General features: G+C 44.0%; 1 protein-coding gene across 1 annotated transcript in view; it reads left to right on the top strand.

The window, feature by feature from the left end:
• LOC133162804 (cadherin-22) overlaps nucleotides 1-12,889 on the top strand; it is an 86,404-nt gene extending 73,515 nt beyond the window's left edge. The window contains exons 11-14 of the mRNA XM_061292242.1: nucleotides 3,969-4,086; nucleotides 6,223-6,372; nucleotides 6,563-6,664; nucleotides 11,343-12,889. Coding sequence (XP_061148226.1) covers nucleotides 3,969-4,086; nucleotides 6,223-6,372; nucleotides 6,563-6,664; nucleotides 11,343-11,872 — 900 coding nt within the window. The 3' untranslated portion in view covers nucleotides 11,873-12,889. The remainder of the gene's footprint in view (nucleotides 1-3,968; nucleotides 4,087-6,222; nucleotides 6,373-6,562; nucleotides 6,665-11,342) is intronic.
• Nucleotides 12,890-16,923: the final 4,034 nt, after the last annotated feature.

Genomic DNA, 16,923 nt, shown 5'->3' with positions numbered 1-16,923 from the left:
AGCCTCCTTGCTGGATGCCGTACGTATTTACATGTGTAATGAGGCTCAGGTCTGTCCTCCTCTTGATCCACAGAGCTTTAAACGCTTTTCCAATTCCCACCGTCGCTCGCCACGTTAATTTTTTTCCTCCTTCGCCCACTGGAGGAAGCATGCATTAACCTTCAGCTTCTAATCACAGAGTTGATTAGACGTCCTGCACCAAACACGCTGGCCCGCAAGCGTGGTGCAAGTTAATCATATGAATAGTAGCAAATGCTTCGCTAGCAACCGTGAGCACCTGTGAAAGGCAAAAGGTTATTCGCATCCATTTTTACTTGTCTGTTGTGGCTTTTTATGGTGTTGTGGAGATCGCCGTGGCCGCGGCTGGGATTGAATGAAAATGTGTTTGCCTTTGGCCAAAGGCTTCCCGGCATTCATTTTCAGTCTCTGGGGAATTCTGGGGAAAGATGAGGCCTGAGGGAAAACAATACTTTTTCCGCCTCCCTATTATTTTCATAGGTAACGGGGGTGTGACTGAAATGCCGTATGATTTAGGTCGAGGGATGGTTTGCGTCGGCGGAGCTCGCGGGAGTTCATAGCAGAGGAGATTGGTTGAAAGTGGGGAAGACAGAATGCTGCTCTTCTGTTACATTCAATTCTTTCTTCCAAATTCCAAGATGACATATAGTACAAAATGTCATTTTACTCATCCGCTGGAGGACGTGATGAAAGGTTTAATTATATTTTCTCTTTCGAATGAGTTTCCATACAAATTTCAATGGCCAACATCTCATTGAAAATGGCATAAATGAAGAAAATATTTCCTTCCGCTTCAAGTAAAAGTCAAATCATTTTGAGAAGCTTCTCCTGCTTGCTTCACGCACCCGGAGAATGTTCACTCCTCTCTGTTCCATCTGGCTACTGTGAAAAGCAAAAATAAATAAAGAAATGCACGTTTGAAAGCATTGGCGCCCGCTTTTGTTGAGTGCCAAGCGTCTGAGGCCCGAGACGCTGGCAGAATGCATTGGAGCCCACACAACACCTGCTATATTTCACATCAACGCAAAGCAAATCAACTGTCAAATTGCCGGCGATGAGTTTCCAAACTTTTTTCACAGAAGGCTGCTCCTGGAATCCATGTTGTCGTTGCAAATGGTCCGAGACTCTCCCCTGGAGTGCGGCACATGGCTTCGCCGTGATGCATGGCGCAGGTTCATTGCTCGTCTTCAGCTACGGTATCTTTAGTCTTTCACAGATTCTTTGTTAGTCTACATTATCCTAAAAATATTATATTGAGGGAACTGGATGCCGAAATACTTTGGTTGCTTTAAAAGCCTGGCATCACCCCCCCAAAAAATATGTTCTTATTCCACAGCAAGAGTTGTTTTTGCGGCAATTCAAACAGGTAACCGGTTGTCATGTAGGATGGTCCTCCAATGGGACACGCCCACCACCAGTTTCAGTTGTTATATTACAATTTGAAGCGAATAATTCCAATCAATTGATTGAAAATGCCATCAGCGACAGAGTGCTGACATGGACTTTCTCGGTACTTACCGACGTTAGCATTGACCGCAGCTACCTCGGCTCTCAGAAACACTCAATACCGGCCTTATTAGTTAAGCTCCTCTTAGTCAACCCAATATGAATCCAAAGTGCATTCGAATGATTTTACCAAAGCAGAGAGCCTTGCCACATCAAGAAGACAGTTTAGGGCATGGGTGTCAAACTCATTTTTTTCGCGGGCCGCATTGTGGTCATAGCTTCTTTCGGAGGCCCATTATGAAATCAATGTATGAGCACCTCATATTATATACAGTAAAAGCTACAAAACAAACTGACAAATAACTCATTTTCAAATCAGACGAGTAAAAACTGGTCAAATATATAAAAAATATATATTATCAAAAGTGAAGACAATTTGCAATTCTAGAAATGACACGAATTTGATGCAAAATTTGTCTTCGCGGGCCACATAAAATGATGTGGCGGGCCGTATCTGGCTCCTGGACCTTGAGTTTGTCATCTAGTAGGACAATCAAGAGGAATAATACTCTATTTAAGAACATCACATCCATTTATGAACAGAATGTTCTTATATCTTTGGTAACTTTAGGAAGTGACTAAGAAAAAATGCAGAACTCTCTGAAACTCCAAATTACACCTTCAATATCTAATTTGGTGTGACTTTCGAATTGTTTTTGGTTTTCACCCTGCCACTAGCGATTGTATTGACAAAAGCCGTCAGAGATGAATGTCCCATCTATCATTTCATGTCTGGCTATTTCGTTATTGGCTGCGTCCCGTGGCTCCCCTGAAATGGAAACGCCTTTGCGTCCTCTCGCAACCTTGAGCGGTCACACAGGTCCCGGTAAGGCGGGTTGCTCTTTTGGGAAAGTCTCCCCCTCTAGCTTTCCAACCCAATGAGGAGATTTAAGAGGGTCAGGAAAGGGGAGCGGCGGATAGAAATCCAATTAGATGATTGTGCTTGAGGGAGCTATGCAGGCTGCTCGATAAACTCCCACACAACCAGCGCTCACCTCCTCTTCCGTCTTCCTCCTCCTGTAAAGAGGAGAAAAGACTCATCAAACCCACTGTGTCATCTGCTGTTGTGTTTAGTGGAAATTCTTTCGTGAGATTCTTTAAGATTGGTTGCAACCCTGCTGGTGGCTGGTTTTGCTGGCAGCGAGTTTTGGTTGGCCCGCCCGCAGACGACGCTTTGAGACTAGATCCCCTGGTGAGGACTCTGATGTCGAAAACAGATCAAGGCTCACTTCTAACATTTCTTCAAAAGATATTACAGCATTCATCTCTTGGCTGCAGCCAGATTCCTGCTTATGACACCCATCCCCCCTCACCCACTTTCTGACTTGCATAAACCTGAAAAGGCTGTGGAGAATGATGAGAAGAGGAGACCACGTCTGTTTTGGCAGAGACTTTTTAGCTCGTATGGATCAAAGAGGAGTTTGTTGGTTGTGCGCGACAGATCACATACAAAATATTGGTGTGCACTGAGGGACTGGCGTCTTTATTAAAGGACCGTGTTGCTATTTCTAAACATCTTTATATGGCTGGCCGCGTAGTTGTTCGCAAAACATCAGTCACACGTGCCCTGTAGTTAAATGCCAAACCATTCCGTCTACTGGGACGGGCTTCATGAAATGTCAGTCAGGTATGGTGCAGCAATCAACTAACTTGGCAAGTGCAGATGGCGAAGAAAAAAAAACACCTTTGAGAACAAGAAGAGGCCGGAAATGATGCCGATGGCGTCATTCATCGACGCAATATCAATTCTTCAAAATGATTGTTCCCATTTCGATCAATGCGGGACGAGTTCTTCAATAAATACACACTCCACCAATCTTCTCAAGTGAAGGCACTGCACACCGACCATCGTCTCTCCATTTTGGTCAGGCATTGCGACGAGTGTTTCGTGGCCGACTTTGTCGTGCGCCTGCAGAGAATTGGATGGTAATGTCGTCAGCAGAGAATGAATTGTCACCGAGCCTCTCCGGGGATGTTTTCATGTCTGTGCAGCTCGCTGCAAATGGTATCTCATCTCATTGTGTCCACGCAGAGGTCTCCAAATTGGATCACAGTTGAGTTTTATCTTGGAATGCAGATCACTCTTCTTATAGAAGATTGCTGGACGACACCCCGACCGCGTTTTGTGCCTTTCATTTCCTCCCATCCTTTTATATTGCAGGTGCATTTTGCTTCTTGCTCAAGACGGCAGTTTCCTGTGGCTTTATGTTGCGGGAAGCCTTTTAGCGGCCCGTTTTAAGAGTTTGGCCCCTGCCTATTTGTTATCATGCAAATTTCTTCTGAAATACTTTGCTGACTTTAGCTATTCACTAAAAGCCATTGAAGCTCTTCAATGATGTCTCTAAAATGCAGTGGCATTGTTTATTCAATTTGAATGCAACCGTAGTGATTTTAACCTTTCTCACATAGCGTTTTATCTTTCTTGTACTTGCTCCTCTCCGCAGATAATTCACACCGTCAGTGTGGTGGACAAAGACGAGCCGCAGACCGGACATCACTTTTACTTCACGCTGGCTCCGGAAGCCTCTGGCAATCGACACTTTGACCTTTGGGATGTCCAAGGTGACAATGTGTGAAAGTTTCTGATTGAGAAGAATGGAGAAGGTGAAGCTTAAATCTTCATTGGAAATGACATCAGTCAAAACAACTTTGCACAACGATAGACACATACAATAATATCATCTTTGAATAGAATGTAAAGAGTTAGGAGATGCAACAATGGTGTGATCGGCAGTCGACGATCAAATAGTAGAGGTGGCTTTTTTTTTGTATAAATGGAACTTGTGGCCCCTTGCTGAATTTTTCAACCATTTGTCTCCAAGCCATTCAAAATTCATTTTTACATAACATGTCCCCTTCAAGTTTGTTGTACTTGTTGGAGTCGTACATAATGGCCTAGTTCCCCAAGTTGTTGCGTGTAAAAGTACGCAAAGCACAGCCTAAATGACAACAACCATTCCCCAACAAATATGACTGACAGCCCGAATAAATAAACACCCTGAGCAACAGTGAGTGACTATTTTCCAACTTTAGACGAGACGTCGTTTATCGCCGCGCCACGGATCCTTTCGCCCGTTTCACGTTGTCGCCCCGCCCGCAAAACAAACAACAACACGTGGGCAGATCCTCGATTAAAGTCACGGACTTAAGCCAACGTGACACGCGGCTAAATCAAGATTGATGTGACACCGGGGAAATGTCACGGGAGCAGCCTGAGCGATGGGGAAATGTCACGGCGCTGGCTCAGGTTGCGAGCCGGGCCCGTTGCAGCCCAAGCGTGAACCTGCACGCAGGCACAAATGGCCAGCACGATACATCCCACGAGCTTCTTCAGCTTTGTATACACACGCACGCATGCTAACACACACACACGCATCAATCAGCAAGTGCTTGCAGTGTGCGTGTGTCTGATTAAATACATAAATGTTACACATAGCACCAACCGAACATGTGTTTGTTTACATTTTGTTGAAGGTAGGCCAGGTAGCTCATCAAAAACATTCACACAATAGTGAGCCTTGTATACCCAAGTGAGAATGGAGGGGAGGGAGCGAGCGGGGGTGTACAGACTTTGTAATCCTCCCACCCGTTCTCGTTACTGGCCTCTCCCGTGTCTCCTCTGGTGGACACATTTGTCAACCTGTCACTTTCAATCTGTCGCATCTTCTCCTCCTCGTGCCGTGTGTGGAGCCTCCGCACACACCATGATGAGAGACGAGAGCCCCCATCCTGCCACACACACACTATCCTCCCGCCCCCCACTTACCTATCACCAACACCATTGCCACCATCTCGCTGATAAACACTCTTAATGTTGTCAGGGGTCGTCAGGAAACACAAACGCGGCTGATTCCTGACATGCCACTCAAGGCAAGAAAAAAGACTTGAAGCAGTTCGCTTGATTCGATTAAACCGTTTTTAATTGCGTTCGTGTTAAGAGTTAAGCTTGGGCCTTTATGCGTGCCCACTTTTCATGTTTCATTCTTTTGTCCTCATACGCACTTCCAAAATATTTATGGATCTTCTTTTCTAATTTTTGTATTGAATATTAATGTACTTTCCAAATAATATAGATATTTTAAAATTCCCAAAACAGATAGTATTTGGTAATATATAGCACTACTCTTTTGGGTGGTGCCTTTAAGAGAACGACAAAAGCTGGCATGTCAAAATCCAAAGGAGAACTTCAGGGGCATCATGTTCTCGTGTGCACGAGCGCTAATAGAGAGATCGTTGTCTTTGCGTACCAGAAGTGCGCTGGAGCTGCATGGATAATGGTGATGTACGTTCTGGAAGATGGATTGCTCGATATCTCATATGCAAGTGCGCCCACCAAGCCGCTCAGACTCTATTTGTCAAAGCCTGTGAGGGAATTCTCATCCATCCATCTATGTCTCCAGGATGAGCTTTTCACACATAGCGCTGATGTTTAACTTCTGTTTATTCTGCTCATTTTCTCCCTTACCTTCATGTTTGGTTTAAGGGACCATGATAAATGTTGCCACAATGGAAGCTTTCTCCAGAAAATATCATGTTGAGGGTACTCATTATCTCTGTCGTTGTCATAGCAACCTTTGTCCATCCTCTCTTCCTGCTGGAACAGCGACACGTCTCAAGAGTCTTTGAAAGCTCATCACTGTCCGAAACTGGAACATAAATGCATCATATGTCTCCTTTTACCCCTCCGACGCAACCTAGACACCACCGCCGGTATCCGGACGCAGCGGTCAGGCTTCAACCGGCACGAGCAGAACGTCTACTTCCTGCCCATCCTGGTGGGTGACAGCGGCCCCCCCTCGCTCAGCTCCACGGGCACCCTGACCATTCACATCTGCGGCTGTGACACAGGTGAGCACCCTTAGGAACAATCACCATCACCAGCGGCCGCGCTGAAAGGTCATCTGGGTTGTTTTGCTTTTTGCACACAATTTGTTAGCTGCTCAAGGCGACACCAGGAGGGTCACAATTGTAAATGAACTGATGCCTTTGATGCAATGTGATTATTATTTTATTTATCGTGCATTATGATCTTTTACAGCTGGAACCATCCAGTCCTGCAACGCTACGGCCTATGTGATGAGTGCAGCTCTCAGCCCCGGGGCACTTATCGCGCTGCTGGTGTGCATGCTCATCCTCATCGGTAAGCCAATGGATGAATAGACTGAGGTACTCGTGAATGTATGCCCGAGTACGTAAACGGGTGGGCGACGGATGGCTAAGTACACTTCATTAGGGTGAGCCAGCGGTGGTCAGGTCAACTACTCACCGAGAGCAGTGGATTTCTTAAGGGGGCTGCGCCAGTTAAAGAGTGAAGCCGCGCACACATATTGATTTTCCACCATCTTGATCGAGGCACGATGCAATGGAAAAATGGCATGTGTATGCTCACAGATTTTTATTGTAGTAAATGCCAGAAAAGTTCCAGCAACATTCTTCACAAAAGGATGCTCTTTTCTTTTAAGCGGAACGATGTCAACGGCTTCCTGGCCTTGACGGAGATCGGTCTTCTATTGCGAGCTATTAACTTTCTTTCCTACTGAGATTGAGTGAAAGGAGCAACCCAGTTGACACTGGCAAGACTTTACAAGCACTCGTACTAGCACAAACATGCGGTACACGCCGAGACCTGTACGATTCCGTGGGGTTCTACATGAACTTTTCATGAATAGTCTTATTCTGAATAGTCTTTCCCCCAGAGGCGAGCGCACCTGAATGATGGATGATGCGACGCCCCGCCGTTCGCAAGTGTGACTCAGAGCGCTGTCAGTGTCTTGTAAAGAGCTTGTCCTAATGAGACTTGTTATGAATATGCTTCCATTAAGCAGAACATTTTCTGGGGAGCAGAGCATCACTTATTCATCATCTTTTTAAAGACATCCACAAACACGTTGGCCGTATGTCGAGCGCGGTCTCTGCTTGCTATTCAACTCGGCTGTGTTTGTGTTGTGTTTTGTGGGCCACATGCGCTCCAAGAACCCGAATGAAAATTATTTGCCTTGAGATGCTCGTCTCAAATACGCAATACAAAACCATGTACTATGTTGTACCTGCTTTTTCTGAGAATGCCATTGTACTGTTTAGTGGACATTGTGCACTTACGCATTTAAAAAAAAAATAACCTTCACAGAACCACTATTAGATACTCCCGAACAAATGTAATGTTTCTTTTGTATTGCTTTTCTATAGAATTTTATTTTTTAACCAATGACTAGATACTTCAAAACAAAATGAATGTTTTTTTTTGTATTCGGTTTCAATAAAGGTTTCAGTTAATGTTTAGAAACCCTAAAGATGGGTTTCTGCTTGAGGAGTTCGACCAAAACAAGGCTGAAAGTATTAGATTTGTCTTCAGTATACACTACTTGTGTTGTACTGTTTAGTGGACATTGAGCACTTGCGCATTTAAAAAAAGAACCTTCACAGAACCATTATGAGATACTCCCGAACAAATGTAATGTTTCTTTTGTATTGCTTTTCTATAGAATTTTATTTTTTAACCAACGACTAGATACTTCAAAACAAAATGAATGTTTTTTTTTTGTATTCGGTTTCAATTAATGTTTAGAAACCCTAAAGATGGGTTTCTGCCTGAGGAGTTCGACCAAAACATGGCTGAAAACATTAGATTTGTATTCAGTATACACTACTTGTGTTGGAGTAACAAATTGGGCCATCTGTAAATGAACTCAACTGCGTTAGTATGAAAAAACACTCCGATATTTTACATTACCGCAATGAGCGTAAACATATGAGCAGTTGGATTTTTTTTTTTTTTTGCTCGACTGTTCCATTTAAATGCGTGAGTTGTTCTTGTCACCATTATATCAATGCCACTCGGGCTGACTGATTGGTAGAAAATGGAGTGGAGCGTCTTCTCAAAGCACTTCCGAGCAGCCCAAGTCACAGGAGCGTTAATGTGGCTTAGCAGCAGCAGCAGCAGCAGCAGCAGAGCTTGAGCTCACTTGACTTTTGTGTGGTGAGGTGTCATGTGCTATCAGCACCTGATATACGTATCACATTGATTTTATATTCAAGTAAATGAAGTGACTGAGTTCCGACCCGTACCTGTCTCTTTCTCCAAATCAACCGGGATAGCCCCTAATGAGGATAAGCTCAATAGAAAATGGATGGATGGATTATTCTGAGACTGCACGCTTGATTGCAGTGTGTAACTTGTCTATACACAAACAACAGCTAGAGCAGCAGCTACTTCAAGCGGGCATCTTCCCGCTCCTGCAATGGGACCACCTCACTTGTCGGCTGAAAATTAAAACAAATTTGTCCCTAATTACTTTACAAACACACCGTTCCTCCGGCCGGCGTGAGGAATCGGCGGCGTTGGCGCACCGCAGCATCTGCATGCCTCAGGTCTAATTAACTCACCATCTGCTGGCGATGAACTTCCGGGTAGGGCGGCGCAGAGCAGCCCGGGGGCAAATTAACCGCCTTGTCAAGAGTGCTTATCGCAACAGCTGTACACGTGCTTGGGAGGAATACAGAGATTTGTGTGGACGGGGGCAGAAGGGTCACGTGATTCCTACTTGAGTTGCAAAGGGGTGGAACATTTCTGGTAAATTTCCTTGGGATGTTGGGAAATAAATACAAATAAAATAGGACTGTAAATAACTTGAACACTTAAACCAGTTCAAGTTACTGTGTGGCTAATCGGCAGCGCTACCGTGCTATCGGCGAGGGTTTGTCACAAGGTTAAACTCGCCGCGTCCGGTCTATTTGCACAAGAAGCATCTGCACAAGCCGATGGAGTCGAGAGTGCTTTTCTCGTCCCTGCTAACACTCATTAGGGCTGAACCCAACGTGCCAGCTTTAGTATGCACCGAGGTGAGCGCTACAATTCACCTCACGACCCCCCCACCCCATCAAACCCCCGTGGCAATTAACTCGGTCCATTCACGGCGGAAAACAATAAACACAATTGTTATAGGCAGGGCTTTCCCAGTGGAGCCCAACAAACAATACGAGCTGAATGTGATTGGATGTTATCAGCCAGAAGCGGTGTGCAGCGACCACATTTTAAGTTCAGTAAGGGTGCTTCTCATCTCACAAGACTCCTTAGGTGAGCAGGAAAGGAAACGTTTGCAGCTTTTACCCACGCTGTGGCCATTATCAGTGATGGCTGAGATGATTGTATTCTAAAGTGTGGGAATTTGGTGGAAATCAGACAATGTCTTGGACAAGTTCCTCTTTGCGGGAGTCCTAGAAATGGCCAAAAATGATCCTCAAATGGCCACTTAAACTACAATTCAGGGCATGGGTTCTGGAGACGGGTCATAGCATGTCAGGCAATGTAACTTTGACAAAAAAAATCCTGAGCACCTTTAAAGAAGAAATAGCTAGCGAGAAATAGCAAAACTTATACTAAATTGCAGACATTTAGGTTGTGTTTGACTACAGTGCTTCTTTTTAGGCTAGTGTATATTTTTACTGAAAAATGATTGGCGTCCACCCCTATAGGACAAATGATGGAAAGATTTGAACTTCCGGGGCTACCTTTCCATCCAAGAACGGCACTATGCAGATTCCCCGGACAGCCACAGCTGATGCGCTGGCCGCGCTGGGTGCATGTTCCGTCGTTTGTCTTTGTGTTGGCGGGTTCACGGCATCAAATGCCGGGCAGCCGTCTGGGCCTGAACCCGCTGTGTTATTTATAGTCGTTTTATCTCCGCCAGCATTTCAGGCATTGATTTCCGAAGATGCATAGAGGCGCCCGATGGGTAATGATGTGTTTCTGCTGGCATCCTTTAATTGTTCTAAAGACAACCAGATGCAGGTCAACTCACAGTCAATGTAGCTGTTTTAAACCACATGTTAGGAATAAACAACATGTATTACCAAAGAAAACAGATAGAGTGAAATGGCAATTTTAATGTGGCATTTTGGGACACTGGAATATTGTGAGCGCTAAGTGAGCCTGAGCTGTGCTCTCGCGTTTTATCTTGTGTATGTTTCGTCGTAATCACTTTGTGCTCTTTATGCTTATTTGGCTCATTTAAAGTGCTGATGCATCCTTAGTTTTACTTTCTTCAGGCTTGAATGAGTATTGATATAAAGCTCCTCCCTCCCCCCTTTGAAGTCAATTAAATCATATTTTTGGGCGAGGCTGCAAAATCAATGCTCATGCATTTCAAGAGGAAAAACTTGACAATACACTGAAATGCCCTTACTCTCCCCCTCCCATTTTGCTGTGTCTGTGTGCTCAGAGAAGTCTAACAAATGTGGCGCTCATTGGCAAATCCATCATGCTCAGGGCATGTGTTTTTATACAACACAGACTACTACCTATGTTCCGTCAATGTTCATTCAGTTTGTTTCCAAATCAGAGCTCCCCAAAGTAGACAATCAAAGACCAATTGAACAAAGTTATTGGACTGAGACAACCACGAGAAAATGATGATGATAGAACTTCATTCATCCCACAGCAGGGAAATTTACTTGTCACAGCAGCGCTTACGAGTGCAAGAATACAAGTGCCAACATTTACAAAATACAAAACAACAAGAAGCCTTAAGAAGTGTTCATTTGAAACGTACAGACTGGATAGAAACAAGAGGAGAAAGATGGCGGCAGGAAAACATACCACAACACGGCAAAAAGATAACGAGATCATGTCTCATCATCGTCTTCTTCATTAAATGTGTCTCTTGAGCACAATAGCTTGCCCACCCCTAACCATCGGTTTTCCCTTTGTCCCCTGTAAGGTTTGATTCAGACGGGTTGATGATTAAACCTCCATACTTGAGGCGAGATGTTTTTCGGACCGTCCTTCGACTGAATCTCTCGTAACCCTTTCTCCCCCTCAGTCCTCGTCTTGCTCATCCTGACTCTCAAACGCCACCGGAAAGGCCAGCGGATGGCTGAGGACGAGGAGGACATGCGGGACAACGTCATCAAGTACAATGACGAGGGCGGCGGTGAACAGGACACTCAGGCCTACGACATGAGCGCCCTCAGGAACCTCTACGACTTCCCCGAGTCCAAGAGCGCCGCCGACTCAGTCCCGGAAATCCACACGCTGCCGCAGTGGTTTCAGGCCAACCGTTTAGCGGGCGGGGCGGCGGAATCGTGCTCGGCCGCTGACTTCTCGCTCTTCAAAGGTTACATCCGCAAAAAGGTGGAGCAGGCCGACGCTGATCTGTCGGTGCCGCCGTATGACTCGTTCCAGACGTACGCCTTTGAGGGCACGAGCTCGCCCGCCCTGTCGCTCAGCTCCATCCACACACTGTCCACCACGTCCGATCAGGATTTCTCTTACCTCAGTGACTGGGGGCCGCGATTCCGGCAGCTGGCGGGGTACTACGCGCCGGGAAAACCCGATGAGGACGGGTCCTAGCAGAGCGTCCCGTCCTGCCGAGAGACTTCTTCTTTATTCTCCTCTTTCTTTATCCAGTGTTTTTCCAAACCACGGAAAGACCTCCTTATCTCACTTGGTGTCTCTGACCCGGTTTTAGCTATCCTGAGGGACTTTATTTGGGAATTGAGTGTGACAGGCGTGAGAGAAAAGAGATGTCAGCTTCACGGAATTGCCGTTTTGCAAACGAAAGGAGAAAGCAGCAGGAAATATTCCTGTAAATCTTTGAAAGCAGCAGGAACATCTGTGTCTCGCGCTATGTGGATAAAAGTAGTGGGACACACATTTTCTTCAATGAGTTTATCAATTACGAGTCAGACATTTAAGAAGAAAAAAAAAATCGTGTCCCAATATTTTTTTTTTTTTTTTGTTGTCACACTGGATGCCACAGAAAGACAACCCTTCAAAAAACCGATATTTTTTCGAGGGTCGTTGATATTTATCTATTTATTTTCTTTTGTATTTATTTATTTACACAGACTAAATGGAATTTGGTACCAGAAGGGAAATACAAATACAAAAAAAAAGACAAGAAATGAAGGTCATGTGTAACTTTGGACTATATTTGAATTTTCTTTTTTTTTTCTATGAACTCTTTTGTGAAAAACATAATGCGAGATGGACGGTTTGTAAAAAAAAAAAAAAAAGAAAACAAGGAAGAGAACATTTCTTTGCCTACTTGTGTTTTGGGGATGGGGGTGCAAAACAATTTTTAAGTAGAATTTTTTTGTCGCTGTTCTTTCAGTTGACAAAGCTAATTTGAAACGCAAATATTGCAAACATTTGAATTACAAATTTGATGTTCTATTATTTTGTTCGTGTGTTTTAAAAAAAAAAAAAAGAGTTAATATTGTATCATGAAATGTTTACTTTGCACTTCATTTTATGTACATGAAGAGGCAGCGGTTTAAAGGTACGATGAGTAACTGGTGACATCCTTCTTCTACCTACAACCTGTAATTCATGTTGACCTCAATGTATGAAAAACTGATCAAAAGAGGGAAAAATCCAAATAAATATTTAATTTTTTGATAAAACACATTTGTGTGGACTCAGTTAAATTCACAAACTTGCGTGGTTATTTTCCCTTGCAATACTGTCCTAAAAAATTTACTCGCGTAATGTCACAACTTTGCAGTCAGTAAATTACTTTCATTTTTTTTTTGTTTTTTTTTGTATTGTAAAAATATACTTTATCATTTTACAAATACAAGTTTACACCCGTCATGTGGATTCACATGCATTTAATTATCCATCATCATCCATTTGCGATGAAGTCTCCTGAGTTGCGAGTCTTTGTGCAGCTCCAATGTGTGTCTTGTCAGAGGGGAAGGATTCACAGATGGATCCTGGATGGAAACAAACGGAGCATTTGACATGCACAATCAAACAAAGACCCTTCTGTCATCCCGCCTCGCCCCCCCTAAGGCTACCTTCTGCCAAGCAGCCGCAATTGTCGTGGCCATCGGAGGATGGCGAGGCGCGAGCTGCCTTTCATCTTCCTCATCTGTGTTCATATTCAAAGCACAAGAAGAAAAGAGCTGCTTTTGACAAAAATCGACAGGGAAGCCCAGGCGGCCACGACAAAATGTGTGTGTGGCACTGGGTAACTTAATACCATTCACATTTGTCAGGAGCAACTTGGAACTCAGGTGCCACGAGGCCGCTTGATGGACTTTTGACCTTTGTTGACTTTCATTGAAGCATTCAAAATGTAGAGGTGTGACAACCAAAAGGATTTGAAATATTCTTTGCTGAAAGGATAAGTACTTCATTTCGAACTCAATTGTATCCTTCCACTTTAGAATGTATTGGAGCAATATCTGAAGGAATTGCCACTTTTAAGCCTACTTCAGTGTTTCCCAACCTTTTTTCATTCACGGCACACCTTTTCATTGGAAAAAAATCTCTAGGCACAACACCAACAAAAATCTGTGTTACACCAGCTTCTATATTAAAATCAGTTATATTACAACAAAAGATGTAAAGTTCTATTCCTATATATGTATGGAGAGTCGAATAATTGAATAAAAATAAATACTAAATATTCTTTAGTCTTTATTCTTTAATATGAAAAATCAACCTTGATCTTAAGCTCCCAAGAGGGCAAGGAAAAACTAAAAAATATTTGCTTGTGAGCTGCTCCATAAAACCATAGTGTACATTCCATGCAATGTGAGTGAGGGTTCTATGGTGTAGTGGTCAGTGATCTGGACTTTCCCCTCAACAGCCTGGGTTCAACTCTCAGTGTGACCTAAAATATTTTATCATAGAAATATTTGCAACACGGTTGCTTGTGTGATGCCCCATGTACTTGTCTTTGCAATGTTTACAAGAGTTACATCGTGTAGTGGTTAGTGCTCTGGACTCTCACCCCAGCAACCCAGGTTCAAATCCCAGTGAGACATAAAACATTTTATCATAGAAAGGTTTGCAACACAGTTGCTCGTGTGCTTCCCCATGTAACCATTATAACTATTTGTTTGTGAGCTGCTCCATAAAACCATATATATTCCAAGCAATGTGAGCGAGAGGTGTCAAGTCCTAATAACAGGCCACTTTATTAGGGAAATATCATGGTCGAAGGTCACTGGTGTCAAGCTTTAGTCCTCGGGGCCGCGTTCCAACATGTTTTTCTAGTGACCCTCGTTAAGTGCACCTGCGTGAAAAGTTTTTGGTCACTTTCACGTTCCGCAGGAGCTAAAACTTTTCACGCAGGTGCACTTAACGAGGGAATCACGCGGACACTCTATTAGGTACACCGCCATTTTCAAGTGTACCTAATAACACGTCACTTTATTAGGGAAATATGGTCAAAGGTGTTCATAGGTGTCAAGCTTTAGTCCTCGGGGCCGCGTTCCAACATGTTTTCCAAGTGACCCTCGTTAAGCGCACCTGCGTGAAAAGTTTTTGGTCACTTTCACGTTCCGCCAGAGCTAAAACTTTTCACGCAGGTGCACTTAACGAGGGAATCACACGGACACTCCATTAGGTACACCGCCATTTTCAAGTGTACCTAATAACACGTCACTTTATTAGGGAAATATGGTCAAAGGTGTTCATAGGTGTCAAGCTTTAGTCCTCGGGGCCGCGTTCCAACATGTTTTCCAAGTGACCCTCGTTAAGCGCACCTGCGTGAAAAGTTTTTGGTCACTTTCACGTTCCGCAGGAGCTAAAACTTTTCACGCAGGTGCACTTAACGAGGGAATCACATAGACACTCCATTAGGTACACCGCCATTTTCAAGTGTACCTAATAACAGGCCACTTTATTAAGGAAATATCATGGTCAAAGGTCACAGGTGTCAAGCTTTAGTCCTCGGGGCCGCGTTCCAACATGTTTTTCTAGTGACCCTCGTTAAGTGCACCTGCGTGAAAAGTTTTTGGTCACTTTCACGTTCCGCAGGAGCTAAAACTTTTCACGCAGGTGCACTTAACGAGGGAATCACGCGGACACTCTATTAGGTACACCGCCATTTTCAAGTGTACCTAATAACACGTCACTTTATTAGGGAAATATGGTCAAAGGTGTTCATAGGTGTCAAGCTTTAGTCCTCGGGGCCGCGTTCCAACATGTTTTCCAAGTGACCCTCGTTAAGCGCACCTGCGTGAAAAGTTTTTGGTCACTTTCACGTTCCGCCAGAGCTAAAACTTTTCACGCAGGTGCACTTAACGAGGGAATCACACGGACACTCCATTAGGTACACCGCCATTTTCAAGTGTACCTAATAACACGTCACTTTATTAGGGAAATATGGTCAAAGGTGTTCATAGGTGTCAAGCTTTAGTCCTCGGGGCCGCGTTCCAACATGTTTTCCAAGTGACCCTCGTTAAGCGCACCTGCGTGAAAAGTTTTTGGTCACTTTCACGTTCCGCAGGAGCTAAAACTTTTCACGCAGGTGCACTTAACGAGGGAATCACATAGACACTCCATTAGGTACACCGCCATTTTCAAGTGTACCTAATAACAGGCCACTTTATTAAGGAAATATCATGGTCAAAGGTCACAGGTGTCAAGCTCTAGTCTTCGGGGCCGTATTCTAACATGTTTTCCAAAATTACTTTGTTAAGTCCACCTGCGTGAAAAGTTTTTGGTCATGTTCACGTTCTGCAGGAGCTAAAACCTATATAATATATATATGGTTTTATGGAACAGCACCCAAGCAATTGTGTTGCAAAACTTTCTATGATAAAATACCTGTTTCACTGGGTTTTGAACCCAGGTCACTTGGGTAAGAGTCCAGAGAACTAACCACTACACTATGGAACCCTTGCACACATTGCATGGAATATATATGGTTTTATTGAGCAGCTCACAAGAAATAAACGAGCAACTGTGTTGCAAATTTTCTATAATAAAATATTTTAAGTCTCACAGGGATTTGAACCCAGGTCGCTGGGGTGAGAGTCCAGTGCACTAACATCTACACTATGGAACCTTCACTTACGCTGCATGGAATATATATGGTTTTATCGATCCTAGCTCTAACACTGTCTGGCTAGTGACTTTTATGAATGAGCGTGTTCCTTTCCGTGTCTCTTCCAAACAGCGACAATTAACATGAACTTTTGGCTCAGCACTATGCAACACAACAGCCAAGTAAATGTCACCAGCGGCACGGCCATCGGGAGCCTGTGCACCTCGCAAAAGACAATGTCCTCACATAACCTCCAGTCAAGTGACGTAACCAACGCCAAAGTGGAGAAGTGACCATGAGTCAGCGTGTGCCACGGGCAAGCGACGGGGCCTTTCCTCCCTCACTCGGCCGCATTTAGTCACATTTTGTCTGCAAACAAGCTTCTCATTCATCTTCCATCATTGTCAAAATGAGACAGTTTTGCCCCGTGCCCGATAATGCCGCCGGAGCTCTAATTAGTGAGTGTGTCACTCAGCCTCACCATGATTAGAATTACTTTTCTTACTACGCACTTTAGGTCACCGACAAACACGGAAAACTGACAGCTTTCGGTCAATTTCTCTATTTTATTTGGTATTTAAAAAGAAAAATGCATATTCGTTTTTGATCGTCATTC

This window comes from Syngnathus typhle, linkage group LG11 (genome assembly GCF_033458585.1).
Source record: "Syngnathus typhle isolate RoL2023-S1 ecotype Sweden linkage group LG11, RoL_Styp_1.0, whole genome shotgun sequence".
NCBI classification, from domain to species: Eukaryota; Metazoa; Chordata; class Actinopteri; order Syngnathiformes; family Syngnathidae; genus Syngnathus; species Syngnathus typhle.
This window is presented reverse-complemented; position numbering and strand designations above follow the sequence as displayed.